This window comes from Betta splendens, chromosome 3 (assembly GCF_900634795.4).
Source record: "Betta splendens chromosome 3, fBetSpl5.4, whole genome shotgun sequence".
Lineage (NCBI taxonomy): Eukaryota > Metazoa > Chordata > Actinopteri > Anabantiformes > Osphronemidae > Betta > Betta splendens.
The window spans coordinates 15,105,143-15,132,075 of record NC_040883.2 but is presented as its reverse complement, the minus strand read 5'-3'; the positions used below and the strand labels follow the sequence as shown (position 1 = coordinate 15,132,075).

The 26,933-nt window shown below is 44.9% G+C and overlaps 2 protein-coding genes and 1 long non-coding RNA gene across 15 annotated transcripts; 2 read left to right on the top strand and 1 right to left on the bottom strand.

Annotated features, from left to right (window-relative positions):
- On the bottom strand, positions 1 to 24,561 carry mical2a (microtubule associated monooxygenase, calponin and LIM domain containing 2a). Of its 12 annotated transcripts, XR_003785259.3 has the most exons (25): positions 23,266 to 23,438; positions 16,879 to 17,244; positions 13,876 to 14,083; positions 13,530 to 13,646; positions 12,366 to 12,467; positions 11,227 to 11,382; positions 10,904 to 11,004; positions 10,562 to 10,819; positions 10,161 to 10,276; positions 9,925 to 10,051; positions 9,749 to 9,839; positions 8,885 to 9,032; positions 7,600 to 7,781; positions 7,066 to 7,166; positions 6,849 to 6,917; positions 6,632 to 6,763; positions 6,215 to 6,313; positions 5,554 to 5,814; positions 4,256 to 4,363; positions 3,158 to 3,338; positions 2,994 to 3,070; positions 2,816 to 2,912; positions 1,071 to 1,119; positions 415 to 484; positions 1 to 241 (listed from the first exon to the last, which is right to left on the bottom strand). XR_003785259.3 is itself a non-coding variant. In XM_029143689.3 (24 exons), exons 2-23 carry the CDS (start codon positions 17,137 to 17,139, stop codon positions 1,073 to 1,075), a joined length of 3,039 nt encoding a protein of 1,012 aa, XP_028999522.1. In that variant the 5' UTR covers positions 17,140 to 17,244; positions 23,266 to 23,438; the 3' UTR covers positions 1 to 484; positions 1,071 to 1,072. The 12 variants fall into 12 exon arrangements, 11 of the variants coding, with proteins under 11 accessions (XP_028999522.1, XP_055363557.1, XP_028999521.1 ...); XM_029143689.3 differs by having other exon boundaries at positions 1 to 484; XM_055507582.1 differs by having other exon boundaries at positions 1 to 484; positions 2,816 to 2,909.
- On the top strand, positions 10,190 to 11,033 carry LOC129603919 (uncharacterized). Its single transcript, XR_008694299.1, has 2 exons — positions 10,190 to 10,326; positions 10,494 to 11,033. It is a non-coding gene; the product is annotated as an uncharacterized LOC129603919 (long non-coding RNA).
- Positions 22,852 to 26,921, top strand: dkk3a (dickkopf WNT signaling pathway inhibitor 3a). Of its 2 annotated transcripts, XM_029143694.1 has the most exons (8): positions 22,852 to 22,893; positions 24,531 to 24,740; positions 24,868 to 24,933; positions 25,000 to 25,062; positions 25,137 to 25,229; positions 25,537 to 25,681; positions 25,777 to 25,933; positions 26,070 to 26,921. In XM_029143694.1, exons 1-8 carry the CDS (start codon positions 22,867 to 22,869, stop codon positions 26,155 to 26,157), a joined length of 849 nt encoding a protein of 282 aa, XP_028999527.1. In that variant the 5' UTR covers positions 22,852 to 22,866; the 3' UTR covers positions 26,158 to 26,921. The 2 variants fall into 2 exon arrangements, with proteins under 2 accessions (XP_028999527.1, XP_055363566.1); XM_055507591.1 differs by lacking the exons at positions 25,000 to 25,062; positions 25,137 to 25,229.
- The last annotated feature ends 12 nt before the right edge of the window (positions 26,922 to 26,933 follow it).

The window sequence follows — 26,933 nt, the reverse complement described above, 5'->3', positions numbered from 1 at the left end:
TTTGTGCTTTGATGACATTTTATTACATTACACAAAGTGGTTGTCCAAGGATGTTCATGATATGGTAAAACCAGGATACGATCTTAGCTGTTGTGTCCAGGTTTCTGTGAAAGTTTATTGCAGTACTACTAACTTCAAACTTTAAAAACACACCAGGCACATTTTTTATGGAACAAGAGCAGCTTTGATTTTAGGTTTCTGGTTATTGAGATCCATTTGGATTGAGAGCAAGAGTGAGATTCTGTAATTCAAATACATTATACATTTAAAAGCAGATAAAAAAAAATTGTATCTTGTTTAATCATTCAATATCAATGAGTATCTAACACATTTTAATTGTATTAAAATCCCAAACAATTAAATGTAAATATATGGCATAGATGCAATTATGAATGAACATTTATTTCTACTCACATCCTTAATAACAGCATTAAACGTTAGGTTGTCAGTAAGTGGAAGAAGTGATACATGTCTTGTGTGGCAGCTGTTGAATGACGAACATAAGAACAAAGTGATTAGATCAGGTTCATGGATGAGATTCAAGCTACAGACATGACTAGAACCCTCCTAGAACCGCAGAGTGCATTTTGGTAATTCTGGACGCTTACTCGTCTCTTCATAGTGAACCTGATCACAGACTAACTGAACCACCAGCTTCCCATAAATGAAAGGACCTCTACATAGATTTGGAAGCTTCAACATTTGGCCTGAATGAACCAGGAGCTGATACTGTATACCATCAACAAATGTTTTCCAGATCAAGTACTGGGATTCTCTACTTAATGTACTTAACTAATCACCTACATTAGCATTTGTTTTTTTTTTTTGTAACCAGTTCAAGCCTACATTACTATTATTGAATTATTGGTTATTCAATCTCATGTGGGCAGCAACAAAAGACTTAAACGTTAGTACTAGTTCTGGTTTAAAGCCGTTCACTTAGTTTAGTTCAGCCAAAACCCATCGAAAGGCTTCAATTATTTCAGCACTTCACGTCAGTTATTTATTATCAGTGTCTGCAGCCACATCACAATTACAACACACAACCATGTGACCATGCCGGTGATCACCTTCACAATGTCATTTGTCCTTCCTCACACACTTCATAAAAGGGTTCAGCTGATGGGAGGAAAACACGGAGACACAAATAAACACAGCTGAACGCACAAAGTAGAAACAGTTTATGGAAGCAAAGCGAAATACTGACATTCATATGAAGGTGTGTGTGTTGACAGCTGCTGTCGTGTTCAACAGATACAAAACCTTTGTTGCACAAATCCATTCAGTGCACATGAAAAAATTCTCAAGCACTGAAACTTTCCACATTTACTGCTATAAAACAGGAGTTTAGTGTAGCTCATTACAAAACAGTCTCTTCATTAAATAACTTAATGAAATGAATGAAACTTTAGGTAACAGAGCACGAACCTGCATTGCAAATCCAGCAGATGATGCTGTAAACAATTCAGATAATACCTGATGTAATATTTTACGTCACTGTGCAGATAGAGATGATCTGCAGGTCTAAAGTGCTTCATGAGCAACATTAGATACTGTGTGTGAACAGGGAGCAACCGTATCGCTTCCAGTCCAAGACATTGGGAGTTCATCTTCCAACATGTTTTAACATTATGGCAAGAGAGGCAGGCGCATTCAAACACAGCACAGCACGCTCACCAGCTGCTACAGTCTACAATCACAAAATGATCTAGAAATTAATTCTCTCAATGTAAATATTTGTAATGAGCGGCTTTTTTTCCAATTTGCCTTGATGCTAGTATCTGAGATTCGACAGTAGATGGCAGCAAACTAAAACCAAACCCTCAACGTCTGTGCCAGATTCTTTGGTTATTCATAAAAATGATACCAGTTGAACAAAGTAAACATACTAGTCAGAGTACAAAATAAAACAGAGTCCATCCATGATCATATGTGTAAAACACATATATATTCAAAGGGCATGTGTCAAAAAAACATGAAAAACACGGTTCTGGCAGTTTCCTGCTACGTCCATAAGGCAGTTCCCAAATTAAAGTGCATCAAGTTAGTCACAACCTGAGTAATGCAATTAACATCAGGGTCCATTTCCCAAGGCAGTCAAATGTAAAAGATAAAGTCTACAGCATTTACGTTTCAGCAGTCTCACATCTTTAATGCAACTGTGGCATCGTTTCTTTAATCTGCCTTTCAGCCACTAACGAAACACTCATTTAATCCGTTTTAACCCTGTACTGTGCCATACAAATAATAAAAAACATATGGCTAAATTATTTTTTGCAGCTTTTATTCTGACAAACTGTCTCCTGCCTAAATGGCAGACGTCTGCAAAAGCAAACGACAGTCGTCGTCATCATCAGCAGCAGCAGCAGGTCATCTCTGCACAGCCCAACATGATATGATGATATGATGAGAGGAACAGCTCAGCTAATACTCAGCCCAGCCACGCATTCAATGGCTTTTGGTCTAATCTTCAGTGTTAAACATTAACAGCTGGGTTTCGCTGAGTCCTAGATGAGCCTCTGCCCGATTTCCTCCTGCAGCCACAGCAGCACAGGCTGCAAGGAGCTGGGCCCGTCAGGCACCGTCTCCGAGTACATCTGCAGCAGCACCTCTTGCAAAACAAACAGCAGAGGCAAACTCATGCTCAGCAGCTCGTAGAGGAATGCATAGTCCTGCACGTTGGTCCTCAAGTGGCCAGTGAGAGCTTGTGCTGTAGTGCACACGCGATGGGACAGAGACCAGGGGGCGTTACACACAGCACGAGTCAGCTTTAGGGGCCAGCTCAGCCGCTTCCTCATCACAGACGCGAAGGTACCTGCTGCAGGCGGACTCTGCTGCTCTGCTGCGCTGCTGGACCGGGAGCTGTCTTTGTCAGCAACACAATGTTCCTGAGCTTCAAGCCCATGGCTCTTCTGGAGCAGAAGATGTGACAGAGGAGTTAGACAAGTTACGGTAAACAGTGTCAGAATGGGACAGAGAAGCAAGGTACCCACTGAGGAAGGACACAAACTCCCCCGCTGGTTCCTCCCATTGTTACGCTGCTCTAAGTGGAGTTTGCAGTATAATTTCCCTGTATGAAATCAGAAAATGTCAGTAAAGTCACTTCACCAGTCCTGACGTTAATGCTGACGTGAGGAGCAACGCTTAAAATACAAACCGTGTTCAGAGTCAAACCCGTGCGCTCCCTGTTGCAGGGCGGAGCTGCAGGTGGAACAGCGGAAGCACTCGCGGTGGAAGAAGAGCCCCTCAGCACTGATCCTCTCCACCACATACACACGCCTCCCGCAGGAATGGCACTTGTCAACCGGCGATGGGAAGGCCCGTCGCACAGAGCCGACCTGGGACACAGAGACGTCACGGTGGAAACGCAGTAGAAAACAAGAGCGGGACAATAAGGGATAGAAACGCTTCACAGACAATAACGCTTTCTATGGTGTGATTTTCGGTGGCTGAACTAACGGTGGCTGTCTGTTGTCTCCTCGCTCTAAATCCCACTCAGACTCTTTTCTGCCTGGTTTGCAATAATTTAACCAAGAGGAAAACAAAGTTCAGGAAACTTGAAGGAAAATTACAGGAAAGAGATAATGACCAGGTTCTATAGCTCAATTAGAGCGTTTATCATGTCGGTTCCTGCGCTTTAGAAATCAAAGTGTCAACAATAGCACGAATCCTTATCGTGCTCAGTTACTGTTTTCTTTACATTAAACCATTTATGTGCGTAATAAACTAGTGTGACCACCGTTGACATCTGGCTGAGTTGCTGTTTAGTTGCATGCTATGGGTGGAGCACAGAAACCCACAAAGTGCCACCACGAGAACACGCGTCTCCTCCGTCAGCCTGCTGCTAATTGAAAGCACAAGGGACAAACGTGTCATGAAAAGCACGGCTCTAGCACAAATCTGCCTGGTACGAATAGGAATGAGTAAGAAGACACAGGACACCAATCCTGAGCAACTGCCTTTCTAACTATGTGCTGTTTCTGTGAGGCTTTCACATCATGGACATGCACTTGCCGGCTTTATCAGGTACTGTACATGTAGATCAACCAACACACACATGCATCAGTGTATGTAGTCTACAAACTAGTAGAGTATATGAAAACACTAACACAATTGGTGACGGAGCAAAGAAACATGCAATAACTGTGATCCAGAATATGTTTCATGTTATGTAAGCAAGCAAACACAGGGTGAGGACCAGGAAGTGTGAAACACAGCAGCAGCGTGGGACCACACACCAAGCTGATATAGTCACCTTGAGCACAGCTGAGCTGTCTCCTGAGAACAACTCGCTCAGGTGAACGGCTTTATCCTTTATACTCTTTGTGTGAAACTCTCTAGTCTGCTGTGCCTGAGCTCTTTTCTGCAGGACGACACACAAAGGAACAGCCGTCAGACGCGTGTCCTTGGTGCAGTGAGAACCATTCTTCCACCATCCAGTGTAGAGCGTTCTATTCGTGGAGGTGATTAGGCAGATTAATTTGGTAATCTTTGGCCAGCAGGGTTTCACAACGGAGTATATTATCAGACGGAGAACAATGACGTAGCTGTGCAGGAAATGAAGGCTGCCTAATTACATTCATTTCGCAGTCCACTTAGTGTGGGTGCTTTTAATGTACTGCAACACAAACTGAAACAGACACCTGCAGTGACAAATCAGAGATGAGCTTCAACCTAAAAAATGCAGAAAACCTTAAAGTAAAATATTTAAAAAGGCAAGTTGTGTGGTTAAATAAAGATCTCACCACTAATTAGATTATGACAGATAATAAAACTAAGAAAGCAGTGATGGTATAAAATAATAGCTTTTATAAATATTTAATTTGTTTAGGGATGGATGATGATTTCTAATGTTAAATATGTAGCTAGAGCCTAAAGGCTCTTGGCCCAGACTGACATAAAAGCAGCTAATCCACTAATCAACCTCTCTATGGCTCCAGCTTTAAGGCTAAACATAAGATCAGCGTCAAGCTTCTCATGTATGATCAGCAAGAAAGCCAATAATTGTATGTGACATTATTAAATGACAAAACCATTAGCTGACATCCTGAGCCATAAGCCAGAGAGCAAGGCTAAAGGCGTCTCAAATCATAAAAGCCTAATAAAACTGTATTTGAAACGTATACAGCACTCATCACTATTAGCCTGGACATTTCTACACTGCATGACTGGAAAAACTAAACGTGTCTGCAGTGTTGGGCTGAACCCACACACGCACACTTCTGGCAAATGGCAATAATCAAAATAGTTGGTGTGCTGCGATGTGGCCCAGCCGACCTACGACTGGCCAATAATCCGCCTGAGTCTGTTTCAGCTTGTGCCAAGTCTGCAGGCCTGCCTCCGCCATTTCTGTTCGACTGGATAATTGGGGGCTCCACCTCCTGAGTACACGTTACACAAGGCAAATGTATAATCAGGACGTAAGATATAATCATATTCATTCTAGGGCCTTTTTGGGGCTCATCATGCATCTACTGAGATCTCTGGCTAAAAAAAAAGAAAGGGCAGAGAAGGAAACATGAGAAGCTGAAATATAGGAAAGAAGACGTTCACCTCAGAGACGTGTTCATCCACCTCCCTGAGGCGCTGCAGGACTCTTGACATGAAATGGACTGCTGAGTGGCAGGAGGAGGCAGAATGAGGGGGGTCTGGGCTCTCAGACTGAGGCTGGGGCTCTGCCTCAGCATGTGTCTGATCAACATGTCTGAGCTTCACTACAGAAAACGGATGCTGAGGGTGAGGTTGGGGTTTGGGCAGCGTCTTTGGTGGCACATGGACTAAGTGTTCTTCTGCTTTTCTGATCCTGAATTCAAACTGAAATAAATATATACAGCAGATGTGTGAGATGTGGTAAGATTGCTCATCAACAAACCAAGCTACAGAACTATACAGCTGATTTCACTGTGTATGATGTGAGTGGCTGCTAAAGGGGTGGTTATGGTGTTAAAGCTGGAGGAAATTAAATAATATTAGAGCTAAAACTCATCTTAGTTTGATATGATTTAAAAGGTTTAAGTGTTTTTTTAACTTCAGTTGTAGCTACTGTATATACCTAATAATAATCTGGTTCAACATATTAAGGAATCACATTCAGTCAAAGGCAGGAGTCTAAGACATTTAGATACTTCAGTACAAGGCTTTGTGAAGCTCTACAAGCTGCTGGCCTGTCCTTTCCTTGTATGAGCTGTGCTTTAATAGCAGTCTGGCAGACTACCTGGATCTCAGGAGGAGGTTTAGGAGGGAGTGGAGGCCTGAGGTTAACGTGTAGGCTCTCACTCGGGTCAAGGGCTTGCAGCAGGGACTGAGTGTCTGACTGAGATTCAGCAGAAAGGTTTAGCAAAAAGACACAGTAATAGAAAAAGTTGAAGACAGAAAAAGACAGTAGAACCATGAGCAAAAGGTACATTTTGTCACATTAGGAACAACAGACCACTGTCAATGCCCCAGCTCAAAATGAATAAAAATGCTTTTTATGTCCATATGAAAAAGTGACAAGCAGCAATATTTCACTTTAAATTCAGGGAAGAGTTAAGAAGGCTACAGACAGACGTAAAGATGATAGAGTCAATATGTATCATAGTCCTTTTAAGTACCTGCAGTCAACAAACATTTAAATCAGACACATTTATACCTGTGTTTTCCGAATGTAGCTGGGTGTGCTTTCGAATTTGGCCAGTAACCGAGTAGCCATCGATCGCACTTTATTTTCCTTAGGATCGGTCCTTTCCTGCACCAAGGAGCCATTACTGGATAAATTAGTGGCCTGAAAAGACATAAATACACACAAGACTGTAGTACTACACCAAACATCCCACCTAGTGGTCAGTCTGAGTGAGGTCGTTACAAACCTCCTCTAAACAGCAGAACCTTCGTCTCCTTTTGTAGATGGGGTCTGCATCGTCCGACCTCGTTTCATCCTAGTCGACAGCAGTAAAGTATCGTAATAGGATATATCCAGTATTGTAAAGCTATAAACCGCTTTTTGCATATAAAATAGATCCCACCGAAACTGACAGACATACTGTACATGTGGTCAAATTACATTTGACTTGACATTACAGTTACCTTTGGTATCCGTTTTCTGGGCACTGCAAGATTGAGCACATTATTACTCCGGACCTCTTTAGGTGGATAATCTTCGTTGTTTTCATCTCCTCTTCTGGAACCTGCATCACAACACTTGCATTGGTTTCCCCAAGCTCACCAAGCATAGCCACAAATGTCAGAGGATAACAAGTTCTTAGAGAAGAACATCCCACTAAATAAAGCTCTAATAGTTCCCTGCAGGCGACTGGATGCAACTGGCTGTTATAGGTACAGGTTAATATACAGTCGCTGAACCGAACATCCTTCTGTCGGTGCAGGCAGCTGTTTAATGTTTCCAAGAATCTAATATCTGCATGGCTCCGGTAGAAACACACATTCCTCTCATGCCAGTACACTTAACCTAAAGGGCTGCACAACACACGTTTCAGAAACCTAACATTATTTAGTCAAAGACAAAAAGCAGAGGACTGCAATGTTATTAAAAACAGCAGGTTTTTCTAGAGCTGCATGAAGTCAAGGACAGTTAGGAGTCAGAGCAGTGTCAAGGAGTACCTGACGCAGGTAGAGGCGTTCCACGGAACAGCTCATAGAACTTGGACAGGAAGTTGATCATTGCAGTCTTATCCAGCTCCTTCATGGGCGTGAAGGGTCTGATTCCAAACTCTCGCTCGCTTATGTCAAACGCCAGCTGGAGGTTTGCAGAATGGTCTTCCTCATTCAATGCGTCGAAATCTCTGATGGAGTCAAGGTGTGGAAAAAAAAGATTCAGGCTACGCATGACAAAAACGAACAGTTCCTGAGTCAGTTTGTAGGTTCTGGTTTTAAATGCTTTAACCCAGTAGTAGATCATTTAGTTTAAAGTTAGAATTTCCCTTTTTTTGTCTTCAACATGCCGACGTTGAAGTCCTGTGTCTTTTACAGATGGCCTGTATAACGCACACGAGGTCTGTAGAAGTGTTTCCTAAGGGATTTTCATTTCTCCATGTAGTGTACAGTGTGTGTGTTAAATCACATGCATCCTGACATAAACACACTTAATGTAAGCGCAATGGAATGACTGCACTGAAACCTATGGCGTCAACGTTCAACTTAAAAAAAAAAAACATTATTATTTCACTCTGACATCTTCACCTTCACTCACAGGGTGCAGACACCACCTAAATAAAAGAAAGAGCAGTATCCTAGAAGCAGCACAAACAAACACTGGTGGGCTTGTGTGAGTACAGAGGCTCCCTCTTTCTTCTTTCCTCTCCCTCTATGAACCTGCTCCCCTCTCTGCTGACAGACATGCATATGGAGGAGGGAAGGGGAAACATGCCAGTGGTTTCTGGAAACTTACAGGATCAAATGAAATTGTAGTGGTGAGGTAAAAGAGCAATAATTAAAGAGCTAGAGGATATAATTAGATGTGTAAAAGCACGTACGTACGTACAGTTCTGCTGAGCACAGAGTGGTACAGGAGGATTTATTCCATAAGTAGAAACTAAAGAACATCAAGTACATTTTGGAGGATACACATCATGTGGAAACAGGGACAAGCAGTTATTTCTAAGAGCTGATAAACTTGTCCTGTCTAGCAGTTTATAACTTATATATGTTTTACCATATCTATCAGCAAGTTGAGGGGGAGGTGAGAGCGCGGGCGGAAAACACACAAACAACAAAGAGTTGCTCTAATTCCAAGCATTTCTAACGCGCCCATAACAAATAGGTTTCCTCACAAAGACGGAGCAAAGCTCACAATACAAGAACAGGTCGGTTCACATAATGAGAGGCACAGCGACGTGTGACAGCGCTGAATAACTGGTACTGATAGCATCAGCTGCGTGGTACATACATCAGCTGGGGTTTGAACCTGTGGATTAGGGCGCAGAGGGCGATGCCGCTCTGCCAAGACGACGCCAGGTCGGTGATGGTCACATTCCTGTAGCCCTCGGTCTGCTTCTGGCACCAGGTGAGAAGTCTCGCAGGCCTGATGTCAGACTCTATGAGATAGGAAAAAAACTAAATCACATAACTTATTGCGGAAGTGCAATGCCTTAGCAAATATTTACGTTGAGAAAAACAGACAGATTACATGGCACGCGAGTAAGAAATGCCAGAAATGGTGGGAGTGGGTACTGAGGTATGTGCACATCTGTTCAGACACGTTCTCCCCCGCTGCCTTCTGTGAAAGACTCCAGTTGTTTCAGCTAAATACAAGCTCTGTTCAGCACTTAATCTTTACTGTTGGGTCCAACTACAGTAAATATCAAACTTTGATCTCAAATATGAATAAATGTTTACTTTTGGCCTTGGACATTCCATCATAACAGATACGCAGGCATGCCTCCGTGATTAAACTAGGTTTTATGTGAATGCTGGTTCGTTCTGAAGTCAGGAACCGAACCAAACGCTTGGAGACCAAGCTGTGTTTATTTCACTGTTTTGCCACAACCCAGCAGATCTTTTTCAAAGCGTCCTCCTCCCAGTGAAACCACATGTAAAAACAAACCTCAGATCAAGACTTATTACCTAAACGGAGGCTAATTCTGGTTCCTTCTGTTGGATAATAAAGGGAGGAAAGGGGAGGTGCGCGTCACAATATTTATTTGAGGGGTGTTATAAAACAGAGGAAAGCCCCTCAATTCAGTCACACCACTAACCTACAGTATACAGCATAGATAGCAGCAGTTATGCATTCAGTCCTTTTAAGCTTTACCTTGTCTGCAGAGATTAACAGGCCGTCGTATGGAAATAGCGCGCTCCAGAGAGCAGGGTTTCAGCTCTCCACTTATGTAAAGGTGGCGAACCTGAAACAGAAAGGACAATCTGAATAAATAATGAAGATCATTGTATATAATAATGGATACTAAAAGGCTAATTGCTCCATCTGACCTGGTGAGGCCTGACACAGGAGGAGTTAAGGTTGGGGTATCGGGTGCCAGGGTCTATGGTGTACAGCTCAAAGTTTTTTGCTATGTTTTCTGGTGTCGTCTGAGGAAGTAGCCTGTAAATACTCTCTCTATAAAAAGACACGAACAACAGGTTAGTGATGTGTTTAACATGCCAATAATGACTCAGAGGTATGACACACTGTACATACACATTATGCACAGAGTTTGTGCCTGTACCTCTCTGCCAGCACATCCAGAACCGGACGACCCTGGGCCCAGCTCTTTACCATCCAGGCTGTGTCGAAGGCCGCCAGGAAGCCTCGGGCACAACCCGTCCCCATTGGCCAGAAGGGCTGCATGGGAACGCATAGAAACGAGTGGAACTGTGCATCAGTGTAAGCAGGTGCTAAAACAACACTGTACTTTATTACTGATATATAAAATAGGTTAAAATGTGACTATACTTATTGCTATAATCTTGCATAGCACAACCATAAAACCACTGAAACAGGAATCTAACACCACATACACACAACACTTCCTCTTTTTCCTCACTCTTCACATCTGCAGCATCTTACAGGAGGAACGTGTGTGATGTTAGTCACATTGTCAACGCGACACAACTTGCCTCCTCTCACCTCTAGCAGACTGTCGCCCACCAGCGCTACCAGGAGCTGGTGTCCCGACCGCTCCCTGACCAGGGCGGCGTTCTCAGAGGCGTGCATGCTCGTGAAGTCAAACATCGCCACGTCTGGCTGGCCGCAGTGGTTCATGGCAAAGTCCAGCGTGGGGAGTTGGTAGTTGGTGCCAAAATCAGCAGCCTCGCGCGCGTAGCACAGAAGAGCTTCCTGGTTGACGTTTTCACTGCACAGCAGCATCTGGGTGTCTATGTAGTCCTGTCCATTAGAAGCATTACGGTTAATTATATGGTTTATAGCTGCAGACACTTAAAACATTGACTTGAAAAATGCTGAGCTTACGTTAAGGACAACCCCCTTGTCCAGCAGGCTCTGTTTCTTGGCGGTCATGACAAAGTAATGTGTGTTGTCCTTGTAGTAGACTATGTTCTCCAGGTCAATACCTGAAAAACAAATAAAAATGTTCCACATGATGGTTCCACTATGGCTACAAGATTTAAACCGCACACACCCCAGGGGTGAACGCCTAGTTCTTTATTAAAAAACTAGTGGTGAACATAAAGACAACAGAATGAGAACACAACCTTACTTTTCCAGTTTAGATACTATTGTCTAGACAGTACATTATAACATAGTTAATCACTCAGACGGTGCTTTTTTCTCACCTGTCTCCTCTTTCAGGTCCAGAAAGAACTTCTGGTTGAAGATAAAAGCGACGCCACTGATCTCTTCCACTTTAGCCTCAGCTGTGGTGTTTCTATTGATGAAGTTAGCTGTGATGGCAATTGCCAGTTTACCCCTGAACTCCTTTCTCTTGAAACCTGGAACAAAGGCAGACATACGAAAAAGCTAAGAATTAAACACAGACAACAATAAATTGATAGTTAGAGCATCATAAACATTTAAAATAAAAAGTACTTGATTCTTCTGCATGAAGACAGATACTGTCTCTGTCATATCACATCTCTATTTAGGTCTTGAAACACAATTCAAAAGCTCCGAACAGACACCAAATGTTACAAATGTAACTAGTAGTACAGGGAGCACAGGAAGGAAAATGAGTGAAAGTCTGCCTTCTGCATGTGCTGGGATGTATGAGACTGTGTCAGTACAGATGTACCGCAGCATCGTCCTCGTGCCTGCTAAGCGTTACTAAGAGCCATTCCCCCTTTTGCCACAACAATCAGCACAGTAACTCTGCGTGTTACTGTAGTTAGGTCATGAAAGTAGACCGACTGCAGAGGAAACGCAATTCCCTAAGGTCTCTTCATAATTAGAGAACGAGCTGGATGTCTTGCTTTGGCCCCAAATGCCCTTTTTAGGAATAAGCATCTGTGTGATGTGAATATATTCCTAGATCACCGCATTTCTGCGAGAGGCTAAAAGCAGCGTGGCTGAGCGATGGGGAGCGTGATGTTTCAGCTGCTGCAGTAACCCAGGCTCCGCTCTATTTATGTGAAACATGTCCCACTGGGAAAGATCACAGCTTCACTGACGTGTACGTTTGTTGTGAAGCTTTAAACGAAGCACACCTTCTGAGACATTGCACTACAGGTAACTTAAAGTGAGACGGACAGACCCATGGGGCGTCTTATATAGCAGCTGCTCAGTGAAAAGAGGTTGTGCTAGATTTGAGCTGTTTTAGGTTATAACTTAGTTTGTTTCACATGATGCCCCACTTGCGTCCAGCAGGTTCAGTGCTGTGCAGTGTAGTGCAGAAAGTAACAGTCAGAGCTTTAACGTCATGTAAAGTGCAATCTAGACATAACTATTCTGTTCAGGTCTTTATCCGCCGTCTTCTCACCTTCCAAAGTATTCCTTCGTCCATCAGCCCCCACCACGACGTCAAACTCAAAATTAGCCACAGGATGATCAGCAGGTCGGATTGCAGCTCTCCACCCAGGCCCTGAGAGATGGAAACAAAAGCAGAGGAACAGTGAGACGGGTTGCAATACAAATCCAACAAACCCAGCATAGAACAATCGGCTCAGCTTGTGGAATGTAAACTGATAAGAGCGGGTGTTTTGCTCAAGGGCACTTCAGCAGGCTCCACCAGCACATCTCATTCCTGGATCTCTGCCACCTGCTATGTTTTGAAATTTGCCAGTACTGAGACAAGTGCGGAGGCCGAATGAGACGCAGGATGCCAGCGTGCGCAGTGTCAGTACCCTGGTAATTAAAGCGCAGATGAATTGCTGTTTGAGTGCAGCAGTGTTGGTTTCTGCAGATGTTTGCGAGTGGAGCGCTTGTGTCACTATGTACGAAAAACATTCCATGATGTCAAGGGCGCAGCTAAATATGTCACAGCCGACCAGGAGGGATAAGTGTGTGCCTAAATTTAGGTAAGGCCCTCGTTGTTATCGGCATATTGATATTGCAACTGGAGGGACAACACTTGACAACAGCCCACGAGGGATTTTCTCTACGGTCCAAAACGGGAAGATGAAGACGAGCAGTCAGACCACGCTGCATCTAGCTGAAAACTATGCACTCATCAGGTCAGAGAAATTTAAAAAGCACTCTAATGTCATTTAAAATATACAGTAATAACTTCTAATATGTGTTTACTGGTTAAAGTACATTTGAGTGGATCAGCATCTAAACAAGATCAACTAGATTAGTGCCAGTGCTCGTCTGTCCCATGTTTACTGGTGGCTGTCAGAGAACTTAAATCTGTGCGTGTGTTTGGTCCTTGGCTGATTAACCAACCACGAAGTACAGCTGAAGCTGCAGAGTAGGAGTGTAAATAAACATTCTCCAGAAAGCTCCACAGAGAAGAAGACAAATGCAGCTTGCTCTTTCTTGGAGCATTTAGACACTATTTCACTTCTCAACCTCGTCCGGCTTAATGTTCCAGTTTTCCAGCCCCTTAGATGCATGCAGGTCATGAAACAACTGTCCGTGAGTGAAAATACGAGCTGTGTTAATCTCCTGTTTGGGCCTTCGGCTGAAGCAAATGTGTGGATACCTTCGTTATCTTGCTCAACAGGAGGTTCCAGCAAGTTGACAAACTCCACGTTGATGTGGAACTCCACGGCAACAATCAGGGCGACCTTCAGGAGCATCAGCTGCAGCTGCTGAATGCCTATGACAGAGACACACACTCGTCTCTTTGTACACATGTGTGAACTTTCTGACGAACTTCAGATGTTGTGTTATGTTGTCTTGACACCACTGAGCAGAAAACCGGACTGCCACTTGTGTCTATGTTAGGGGTGGGAATACCACAAGAAAACGCACTTGGAGGAGAGGTAAAATGTGGTATTGAAAATCAAGCCCCCGCAGCAGTTTCATCCAAAAACCCTGATACTCACTGATGTGGTCGATGGCCCCGGCACAGAATTTGCCGTAGAACTTTTTAGCCCCAAGACTCCGGAGGTCATGGATGGTGAAGGGCCAGAGGTGCAGCACATTGTGTCTGGAGAAGGAGTCTCTCTTTTCAATCACCACCACTCTGGCGCCCATCAAAGCCAGTTCAATGGCCGTCCGCAGACCACAGGGGCCTCCGCCGATGATAAGGCACTGAAGAAGAAAGCAGGAGAAATGATGCTGGGTATTAGCAGCAGGCTCAGGGAAATGAGCTACAGCATGGTGACATCTTCATAATAACAGACAGCAGGCCAATCGGAGATGAAAAATAGCTCCCATCCCCTTTGTTTATCCACACAGCCAGAATGAATCATACCAGATACATAGATCATGAGCTGGAGCAGCACTCTACCACACATTCAGACGATGAGTGCCTCCAGCACCGGCTGTGAGCTTCATTCCAAGATGATTTCTCACAACAGTCAATAACGTGTTCACGTGCCTGAAGCCATGCATTTACCAGGAAATTGCCAGGAGAGATGTTTGCCAAAGATTTCCACTAATTTAGTCCATTATCAGGACCTTCGGATGTCAAAGGTGTGATTCATCCAGCAGCCTCACCCAAAAATGCATGAAGTCACTTCACTGAAGTTGCAGCATCTGTCTGAGAATGTGCGGCTCAAGAATGAATGCAAACTCACGAACGACAGATAGAAGATTCGATGCACATGTGCTGGCAAACTCTCTTTTCTTCTTCTTAAATTGTTGAGAAGAAAGAATTGGAGAGAGTCGGGTTTGATTCTTTTGGCATTTGTAATCCACAACTAAACCACTTGTGCCTGGTGCTTATCAGTGTGAATAATTTCCAGTCTTGGGAGCTTCAACTAATCAGTGTTGATAACAAAAAGTTTTTTCCCCCTTTGCCAAATTTACTTTCATTTTCATTCATACAAAAACACACAGAGGCACCATTTTGTCTGAATCCTAACAGTAGGCAGCCAAAGATCTACACACATTCCAACAAGAGGACTCTCCACCAGCAGAATAACACAAAGCCTGAGAGGTTCAGTTCAATGAGATAGTCAGACCATGTGGCAGCTTCCCAAAAGCCCACATCATACACTAAATGTCTCCACCAAAGAACACATAATTGGACTTCTATGTGTGTGTGGTTGAGCAGCGGGGTGGTTTTCACTGAGCTTTGAGTGAGCAGGAACACAGGGCTTCATCATGTACTGCCAGAGGCTACGAGGATGAGGTGTTCTCAGGTGTCGAGCTGCCTGGACAAGCCCGCCTGCTGGTTCTGCTTTTCTTTCAACAAAGGGTGAGCAAGTGTGCTGGGTCTTTACTCAAGCAGAAACAGAAACAGACCTAAACTGGGTCAGGATCACATCATTTTACAGTACATGTAGAACACTAGCTTTGGTTTGTTCAGAAAATTCGGCCTGAACTCACTCGAGTGCCCTGATCCATCAGCCATCAGCCGAATCGGCCTGTTTGTTTTAGCACTTTTCCATTTCCTATATTTTTCCAGATATGAGGGGTTTCCTGAGGGCGTGCGCCACATCTGCTGCGTTAGGACGCTTCCTTTCAGATTCCCACCTGTGACCTTGTTCTCATGCCAGTTCAGCCTCACCCTGATCACATCTGTCCCTCGCCTCGTTATGAACCAGAGCCAGTTTTGTGTGAGTAAAAAAGTAATACAGTGAGTGTGGATTAGGAATTTAAACGTTATATAACTGATTTAATTCTCAGGGCACAATATATCCTCAAACATCAAAATGTGTGACTGCAACAGGTCCAACCAAAGCTTGTGCTGAACAGAGATGTGTTAGAATCTCAGGGCGAAATAAACTCTGTGCTAGAGGGTTCTGATGAGGTGTGTTGAATCGTGGGAGACTGTGGCTCCATATTAGCATCAGTGAAGCCAGCTGCGACAGCCCATAAAAGAGGGGTGACATCACATCCTTTAAAGATTGCTGCTTCAGTGGGATTTTGAAGAGGAGGCGATGAGACCTCTGTCACTCCCAAAACACAGAGGTGCCATAAAAACCTGACTCATCACCTAGTAATTCTCCCCGGGAGAGAAGAAATAAGTAATTATGTAGCATGATGTCTTACCTGTAAATGATTAAATATGTCTCACAATGTCCTGCACATGTATAACTAACAACTAACTAAATCTGGTGCCCTAAAATCAGTTTACTGTTTAAATAATGAATACAGTCCAGTGTGTGTACATCTGTTTTACTACATGAGCACAGTGCCAGGTTTTACTTTACAACACAACCCTGCAGATCGTCAGAATGACGAATTATGACCTAAAACATTTGGCTCAGAAGTTTAAGAGTCACACTTCTTACCTATTTTGGTGTTGGCTTGATTCACAAAGAAAAAAAATTCCGTAAAGCTGAAACACACTGAAAACACTTACACATTTAATAACAACCTGGGCCTGGCTCCAACCATTTGGGAAGAACAGAGCTCACCTTCAGCGCAACTGGGGTCATGTAATCATAGCTGCTGAGAGATGCTGTCTGCTTCTCTGCAATATAAAACACTCATGCTGGGGCCAGCTGATGGGTGAGGGCTAATCACACTCCCTTGTGATGAATATATAAGTCATGTTTTATAGCCGGAGTATTAACTTCGTACAGTTGCATGTCTATAAATGACAGAATCAGTGCAGACCATAGTATATCTCTTTCATTTCCTGCGCTGTCTGTTCAGAGCTGTTGCAGTGAAAGAGTGATGATGGGCTGTCTGTTGGCAGCTTTAGCTGTGGTCCTCTGCTTTAACAGTAACGAAGAAGGAACAATGTGCATAATGTTGTGAAAATAGGAAGTGCATGATGAGGGGTAGCAACAGTCACTTCCCAAATCATAAAACCTCCGTGATACAAGTCACAAGTTACTGCAGCTCCAGTTTTTAAAGAGATTTTGAGAATCGGATACTCAGGCGCAAAACCCCCATGAATGGGCAGTTCAGCCACACTCTGATACACCCACCTTGGTGCCCGCACAGGCGCGGCCGTTTTTGTATTCCTTGTGGCACATCCTCTTGTCCAGCTTACTCCACAGGGCTTTGGCCTTCCAGTAGGTGACCTTGGCCTTCAGGCTGCTGTAGAAGCTGCCGTGGTCCGCGGGGTCGAGGTCCAGCGTTCTGCAGAGGACGCCGAAGGCCTGAAGGGCTCCCTTGCAGGTCGGAGCCTGAACAAAGTTCTCAAACAGCTTTGCCACGTTCTCCCGCTCCTCCTCTGCTTCTCCCATCGTCTCTGCTGTGGATGCCTCGCTGCGCCGAGGCTCCTGCTTACTTCAGCGCTCTGTGCCAGATGTGGCTACACCCTGTGCTTGGCCCACACCGTCATGCCCAGTCTGAGGAGGCGAGACACATAGTACGAGAGTCTGATGTCATCTCATAGCAAAGAACTGAGCACATAAAACTTTGTCCAAAAGATTTTTCATATTCTATAATTAGCCTGATAAGGTTGTTTCAATTTCATTACATCACTTCAGTAAATTTAAATCATGTGTTATGCAATTTACCTTAAGTTGACAAAACAGCTGTACTGTATTTGATCTGCCTCGCAATGCCAGCTTATGTTACCGAATTATCAAGAATAATCACAGCACAGTACCGCGCCTCATCAAAGCTCACTAAGTCAAGATAACATTTCAAATTATCTTCACAGTCAGGTCTGTGAAAAGAAAATGAGCTGCTCTGTCAGTGTTCTTTTCATAAGCATCACCAAGTCAGCCTATGAAAACAGCTGCTTTTGGCTCCAAACACTGATGATTTTACAGTTTAGGCTGTAGCATTATACAATTATACAATACAAAGTAAAAGCAATTATAGTATACATAAATACTCTTACACTGAAATGACTGAAAACAAGAAAATTATTATTTGCTTAAATCCTTAACTAATCATAAAACAAAAGAGGAGTTCGCAGTCAGCACATACTGCGACAAAGAAGGAAACAATAATGGAGTTAACTTTTACTGAATATTTGATATTTTGAGTGCTAGAGGAAATTCTTCTGGAGCAATAAGTGGCTTCCTGCCCAAAGCATTTATTCACTGGATTTCTGGCGCTGGGCTTAAGTGTAGTAGAGGAAATCATTGCAGACAAGATATTCTTTCAGGCATGAATTCTTTCAGTAACTGGAGGTGTAAGGAGTCTTTGTATCTACATTATACAGGCCACATCTATCACATCTATCTAAAGAGTACAACTGTTACCAACTGGTGTTCTGGTAAGAACTTGCAGCACATGACAAAGTATTTGTCTAGTAGTAATTTTCATTCCATCCGAGAACCAGACAACTTTCCAGCAGTAAAAATAGAAGAAAGTAAAAGCAACACACGCCCGAGCTACAACAGTTTGATTGGATGTGATTGGGCAGACACGCTCAACAGCCGCACTTCTGCTGAGGTCCGTTTACGTTTGTGTGAAAGACGCTGCTCTAAAATGATACTAAAACACACAGCGGAGTCAGTCAAGGGAGGTGAATCTGACAGAATTAAATGCAGTGCAGTTCTTCTCTAAGAATGGTGCCAAAAAGCCGTGACAGAACTCACCATCAAAGCAGAATGGGGGAATTTCCTGCTTTACCCATGTGTCTGGAGGAGACCAGCTTCCATGAGGTTTGGTTGAAGCCTTTCTTTGATACTCTAATGCCTGTGGAGCGGGATGGGTGGTTACAGCAGAGGGCAGGCGAGCTGTGCAGGACAGTGGCTGACCTCCGTTACCGTGAAGTTGTCCAGAGAGAGCATCAGTATATGCAAAACTACCCCAGCGGCCTTTGAGACTCAGGTCACAACATGTTTGACTAGGATTTAAATGTAGTGAAACAGCGACTGTGTCCTTTACACAGATCCTGTTTATCAGTGGCTTTGCATCCTGTTTTGGTGCCCATGTTGCTTCATGCATACTGTACCTCACACATGCACACTTTATTTTTACAGTAATATTTAATTGTCTATACAGGCTACAGGCAGTTTATCTACATCAAACAGTAGAACGGAGTGCTGTATACACAGTGCTCAGTGAGCATCTGCCTGCTCTGTAGCTTCAGAGAGAGCCATCTTCCCATTCACCCACAAACCCTGCTGGCATTCTCTCTGCCACGTGGCTACACCCGCTCTAAATTGCTCCGTCAGCGCCAGTCCCACACTGCGCTAACGCTCTTGTGGGCTCCACAAGCCAGCGAGTCGCCTCCCTGGTTTTATGGAGCATCAGCTCTCTGATTGTCAGCAAGTGGCTAACGGCGACACGCGTGTCATAAAGCTGCGACGCAGGTGCCTCGATCTTCCAGGCGTTGGACTGATGGGGTGAAGGATGAAGTATGTGGACTGGCAGGAGGCAGGACGCAGTCGGCAAACCTCAGCGGAGTCCTTTCATTTGACATTTTAAAGCAGGTTTGTCTCAGCTAGTGAAAACTCCCTAATGCACAAGAGCAGTTTTCCGCAATAACAGCTAATAATTAATTGAGGCTGATTTGACTGTAAACCTTGGCAAGTGTTGAGAACTCTGTCTCCTGCCTTTGGTGGAGTGCTCATGCGGAACCATTTGACTGCACTTATGGTTTTACATTTCACTCCAGGTAAAATGGTTCACGAGGCAAAATTATTGGAACCATGTGTCATACGGGAATAATGAAAACGGTACCGCTGACTGTCGTCATGCTCGCCACTCACACTGCATTGTGTCAAAGAGACTGTGATGACTTCACCATCTCAGCCTGACAGAATGGAAAGTCGCTTGTGGGCAGACAGAACGCAGCCAGTAAAAATGAGAATGCTGTAAAAACACAAGTAATGATAGACGAAGCGGAAAGAGTACACATGCACAGGCCGCACATCCAAACCAAACAAATGAAGCTTAGGAGGATTGGGGAATCTCAGTATCTCTATGTTAAAAAAAGAGCTGACTGAGTGAAACAAACTGCGGCTCATGCATTCATTTGTAAACAGTGGATGGTTTAGGTTTCATTTACAACTTAAACTCTTACAGTATAACTGCTGCAGCTTTTTGAATCTCTTTACTATGGGTGAGTTGCTCTGTGTCCAGTTTGATGGGAAAGAAATGTAAGGAATGTAAAAAATGTACGCGGAACACCTGAACAGCAAAAACCCACAATCCCACCACAGACACACAGAGACAAACAACATTTCATGCATACAGTTGAACTCTGACAAAGCTGTGAAGATACTGAACCCACATCAGTGCCAAACCAATAACGCAATGACTTCATTTGTTTCTCCAGAGCCACTAGCTTCAGGCTATCAGAATACAATAAGAAGCTGACAGCACAAGGAAAACATTGGGAGTGCTGGGAAATGCACATACTGTAGAGTAGCCAGCAACAGTAATTACAGACGAGACTGAAGAAAACCAGGAAGGAACCCTCTGTGGGCCTGATAAGCAGGCAGTCCGCCTCACTAAACACTGCGCTCCCTCGGACTTCAGCTCAGCAGCTCTGCCCCGCTCCAGGCCCCACAGCTTCAAGAATTATCTCAGCTTTCTGAAAACTGGCTGCATGTTCAGACAGCAGTGCCAAGACAAAGGATGTATCGGGAGCAAGGTAGAAACACTGGCGGAACTTAAGAGGAAAGGCATTAATTCACACATACAGGACGGGGCTTGTAGAGCCTCAGGGCTGGCTCACGATGCGTGTCCACAACACAGCAGCTTTGGAAGACTGATTAATCTGGACACACTGAGCACGATGATGCCCAGCTACTGACAAACACATGGGTTATAATAAAATGTCTTAAAACTGAGTGAATAAATCAAAATTAAAGAGGACATGATCAATTACTCAACATGGAAATATCAAAATGTATCAAGCTGAGGGTCGCAGACCTGTGGGCGTCTTTTATTGGACCACATCACAGGAGGGCACAGTGTTACTGCCTGGCAGGAACAGCAGGTTTTATAAGCCAACAATCAGTAAAGCCAGGCTCAGAATAGACAGGAGTCATGTTGCAGAAGAAAACAGCACATGACCTGAGAATATATCAATAGAGCGAGAACGTGTAAACAACACAATCATGTAAACAAGTCTGCCTCAGATGAAGACGGTGCAAAGTTCAGTGATCTGAGGCTACGTCCTACACTGTCCACACAAACGCATGCTTCTCACAGAAGTAAATACGAGGAAACACACCGAGGGCCACAGGGAGTGAGAGAGTCGAGAGATATGATGCCTTATTTCACATTTCATAAGCTGCGAGTGGTGCAACTAAACGCGCAGCTGCTACAGACGCCTCCCATCCAAAGGCTTCCTGTGGAGTGTGCCTGGTTTCCTGTCCACATCAAAGCTGTGGGGAGCCGGCCTCTGTAACGTCCTACCTGTTTGACAATAAAAGTTTAACGGCCTCAGCGTGCTCCCGTTAAAACCTGAGGGAGCTTGTAAAGCGACACCCTGGGGTTCTGGTACTGAACTCTTCCCTTTCCTCCTTCAGCGGCTCCATCGTCAGCTGTGTTGTTGCATCCTTCTATGGGGCAACGCAGCAACAGCTTCACAGAAAGCAGAAGTGTTTCTGCAGTTCCTATAAATATCATGTCCCTTTAACTGCCCCAGTGAGTTTCTTACCTGTCTTTGCCTTGAACATTATTTAAGCGGAGTAGTTCAAACACATCCTTGCAGGTATGTAGAGAGGGGTTCAGCACAATTAGAGCAAGCTGAAGCTGCACACTGTCACTAAGTTAAAAAACCAGTGGAACGGCTAATTACAGCAGATAAAACAGCAGCTGTACGCTACTAGAGCAGAACTGATACGTTGACATCTGTCAGCTGATACTTGGAAAATGTGGAAGTTTGTATTTAAAGATAAACTAAACTGGTTTGTTTTGTTACACCAGTTTCTCACTGTACAATGAGCCTTGATTGTGGATCCTCTCAGCTCTACATTAACTTCAGAATCAGGATTGAACTCTAGTCACCGAGCACATACTGTACAGTCTTTGGCAAAATAAAGCAACTGCCTAATAACTATTTATCTTATTACTGAACAGATTATTTACTGTGTTTCCATATATTTTACTATAGTAGCACATGAAGGATTCAAAAAAGGCTTAATAAGGGGGAAATTCCAGCAGGAGGAGGATCATGTGGTTGCAGCTGAATATTCATGCAGAGGGACGTTTATCTGAGCATAAATCACAGACCATCGGCGTCTGTGCCAGAGATCATATATATTAAATGTGTTTCTATGTTAGCACTCTCAGTGGCAGAGCCATGTTGGAGCAGCATTTCAATCGAGGACTTGTAGGCTGGATTTTAAGCAGCTGTAAAACGCACAGGAAATGACTCCACACAGCAGTGGGAAGCAACACTAACCACTGCTTGTATGACTCCCGTGACCCTCCTTAAAAATGCTGTGACGGATCATGCATCATCTAGCTGGACGTGAATCACTCTGGTCTGTCTGTTCCTGTCTTTAGACCCGAACACACACAGAACAAACAGATTTATCCCAGTGAAGCATTTACAAAGATGCGAATCACAAAATATTCAGTTGTCTGTTTCCCCTCAGACCCATTTCCTTTAACATTCCCTGTGTATAGTTTAGTTCAGTGTTTGTCAAAGGTTCAGCAGCTTATTTCATCAGTGGCAGTTGCAGCAAACTGACCTGTAGCCACACAAGAAAACATAAAGGGGTGCTTTCTGTCAGTCACCTACTTCATTTAACATGCAGCCAGCGACACACCTTTCTTTATTATGCAGATAGTGTCACTACTGCAAATACTAAAGGACTACCTACAATCTGCATGTTGCTGAGCATGACGAGTCACAGGGTCTAACTTCTGTGCACAGGTTATTAATAACCATAATTTTGTTGTACTTGTACAATGACAAATAAAGTTCTAATCTTCTATGCTGGGATTCAAATCTAAAAGTCCTGGCGACTGCAACGCTTCTTACCAGTTACAGCTGTTCTTAGCTGGTTTTTAACTTACAGAAGTGCGGTTATTCCAGTCTGTGATTGATGAAAAGGCAGCTACAAGCGCAGAAGGTGAGCTTTGATCAGATGTGACTCAGTGCATACAAATGCGGCCAGTGACACTCAAAGATAACAAGCATGTTATCAGGGAGCACAGAACAGCCCGTATCTTCTTCCGTCAGATAGTGTCCAAAGGCGATTTTCAAAATAAAACACCAACGTTGCCAATTAATTCGAAACTCACGCGAAACCACCCAACTCCACGCTGTCACTAAAGTAACAGTCGTTCCCTGTTCATAAACAGCTGTGACCTTGTTCTAGGCTACTAGATCATACGCTATTTTCATATTATCAAGTTTGATGCGATCGATATAAAGTGGCAGCGAGCTCGTTAAACAAACCCACGCGGGGAAGAAAAATGGAAACTTTGAATAAAGATCCCACCTCATACGCGACTGCTTCCTCCCAGTGCCTTTGGTTAAACCCGGTCCTGTGCTGTGCCGGTGGTGCCCGCTCCTGTGGCAGCCGCGCAGCCGGCCACGCAGCGGCGTCCCTGCCTGCGTGAGGGCGGGGCTCCGAGGGCGACGCGGCCCCGAGCGGCCGCGGGGAGCGGGCTTAACGGCAACACACCGGCCAAATGGCAAGAAATACAATATTAAACAGTATATGTTGCACTGAAGACTAAAATGAAGGTTCATTATTACAGGTAAACATCCAGCGGGTGACTGCCAGAAAACACAAGCCCGGTTGTGTGTATTTTTTTTACGTGTTGCTTTAATTCCTAATTTAGCATGAAACCACACCCGGACCCCAGTTAAACAGCGTTTTACAGCGTGTCAGCAGAAATACAGTAAAAGCCAACGTTGCACAAAACCACTGGGCAAACACCACAAAAGGTGTGAGCGCAGACAGACCCTGCGCCAGGACCGAGTCCACGCGAAGACGAGCCCCGCCACCTAGTGGCCACTGTGAGGAACTGACTGGTCGACATGTAACTGATTTATGTAGGAAAATATGTGTGCTAAAATATTAGTTTAATGATTTATTAACAGCAAATTAAGTGGCGACAATTTTAATTAGCTTCGGTTGCTGCAGCTACTTCTTAAATATAACCATATACTTTAATGCCAAACGGGAATTCGTGAAAAATAAGCAGTTTTATCTCTTACCTGCGATGTTAAACACGGGTGTATTTTAATGACAAAAATTATTTGAATGTTTGCGTCTTCTTCTAACTGGACAGATGCTTTTAGCATGTTTTTACTTTTTTAAATAACAAAACCGTTCGGTGTGTTTTCAGCCAGTCTAACACACATATCACTGTAATAAAGTACAAAAAAGCTACTTTACAAATAGACAGCACGATAACAGCTAGTTAGAAGCATCACGTTATTTTACCTGTTAGAGTTAAGCCAAGGACCCAAACACCTGGCGTCAATGCTAACTAGCTAAGGTCAACACCGTTGTCGTGGTTACCTGAAGTTCACCTGGCGCGAAACTGTTACGTTAAACTGTTTTAGTTTAAACCCGGTAAAACAGCAACACTCGTGTAATGTATGTTATAAAACAGCTAATGTGAGTGTTAGTGAGTGTTACCCGTGAAAAACGCGCACGTGCCAAGTGACGACGTGACGCCGCTATTGTCCGTCAGCGTCACCGCCACACCCTCCTCCTCTTCCTCCTCCTCCTCCTCCTCCTCATCATCACAGTGCAGCATCAGCAGCAGCATGACGCGTGTCGCCCTGCTGGCGTTGGCTCTCGCGGCGACATGCGACGCCATTCTCCCGGAGATCGTGGACTCGGGCATCGGTCACATCCTGGAGGTCCATTCCGGAGCGACTGAGCCGAACCGCGTGTTCGTGGAAGTGGAGCAGCTGCAGGAGGATGCGCAGCCCAAGCCTGAGGATGCGTTTCAGCAAGTAGGCACCCAGCGGGAACCAGCTGTTTACATGACGCTGCAAAATTTGACTGCGAGGCTGACGCTTTATCATTAGAGGTGGACGCTGGGATGCGTGATCTCTCTCTAAACATTTTAAATCCTTTCAGGAGAACACAACTACCAGTACCCTTTCTCCCAGTGGAACCACTTCTGATCAAGTGACAGCGGACCCAGTAGGTTAAAAAAAGTAGTTTGTTTGTCTCTGAATGAAACCTGAGTGAACTCTGACTCGTTTACAGGAGACAAACAACGTCACGGCTGCAGAGGGCGGTGACCTGGGCAACACTATTTACAGATATACAGTAAGATGTGGATCAACATCAACATATTCTAAAGGATAATCAAGTGTCTAAGCTGTCGCCTCTCGTGTCCTTAGGGATGTGTCGCTGATGAGGACTGTGGGGAGGGGAGGTATTGCCTTCATGACGCACACAGCCCCAGGTGTCTGCCCTGCAGAGCCACGGACGCGGTAGGTCGACCTCACTGAATGGCCACCGTCCGTGTTCCTGTCGGATGTCTCTCTCCTCCGGGCGGCCGAGGTTCCGCTTCCACCGCATTGCAGCGCGTCCACAGGTGTAACTGGAGCGGCTGTCGATGACCCACCGCCGTCTATGAGCTCCACGTGCGGGCGAGGGCCCGTTGTGCCTAGAACGCCCTACAGCGAAGATCGGCTTATTAATAAAGGGTCCCCCCGTGGGCTCCATTACTGCTGCTCACGGCGTCGACTCGCATGCTGTGACTTCTAACCCTCACCCTCTCACTGCTGAACGTTGCAGCCCTGCGCCAGGGACGAGGAGTGCTGCGGCGGGCGGCTGTGCGTGTGGGGCCAGTGCACTCCGAACGCCACCAGAGGGGAGCCCGGCGGCACGTGCCGGCGCCAGGCGGACTGCGGGCCGGGCCTGTGCTGCGCGCTCCACGCAGGTAGGCTCCGCGCTCCGTGCGACGCGCCGCTCGCCGCGTGCACTCCCACGGCCGACGCCCGCCTGCTGTGAGTGTGTGTGTGTGTGCGCGCGCAGCCCTGCTCTTCCCCGTCTGCTCGGCCAAGCCCATGGAGCGCGAGCGCTGCCTCGGCGCCTCCAATCACCTGATGGAGATGCTGTCCTGGAGCGGCGGAGACGAGGGGCCCCGCGAGCACTGCCCGTGCGCAGGGAACCTCCGCTGCCGGCACCTGGGGTGGGTACGGGTGCGGGTGCGGCTGCGTCCAGTCACGTAACGTCTTGTGCTCTGGTTCTTTGAATGCCATCAATCCTAATAGTACATCCTACTGTAGATATTAAGGCCTTAACGATTTCACTGTGCTGCACCACAGGAGAGGCTCCATGTGCCTCCAAGGAAAGGATTCAAGTGAAGAGGAGCTCACAGACACGCTGTACTCGGAGATAGACTACATCATCTAGACGCAGCCTGATCCGAGCGACCAGCGTCATCGCACTCTGGGTTTGCCACAACGACGAAGCTATGCAGCACAAACGACGGGAGCAAGCGTATTTATTTTTATTTGCCAGCGTTCGCTGCATCCCTGTATTCTATAATAATACAGCGATGCCTTATCCAATGCAAAGCCATAAACTGTAACTGACACTACATACAGCTGTGGACTGTTCACTTTAGTGTCTTGTCACCTGTACTACAGTAAATTATCTTAAGCTGTACTTTTCCTAGCGTTTGCATGAGGAACACCCATTTGTAGTGTAGCCGCTCTGTGAGGAAAAGGAAAACCACCTGCACGCGTCCCTTCATGTCCTGTATAACCCATGGACGGTAACCTTCTGTACTACGGGGACTGCAGTAGATCTGAAGTTACTGACCAGAAGTACAAATACATTATAAAGTAGACGTTAAGGAATGTTTTTTCCTAGGCAGGATGCACACATGTTGATGTTGAAGGATTGTGTTAACATTTACCTGCAGGTTAAGACTTTCCCTCCTCAGACCTAAACATTGTTTCGCAGTAATTCTGCCAGGTTTCATATCCTGGATTTGTTTGCAACAAAGATCTTCATCCTCTGCAGTTTCCCCTGCTCTTCCTGACAAAGTGATTTGGCAAACCCCTCTTCCTGCAGTTCTCCATTGCTGTTGTGTAGCTTTATGTTTCATAAGGACACTGTACATTGTTCTTCCCAAAATGTTATTAAAGGAGGAAATGTACAAGAAAACATGATGGGATTTGTCT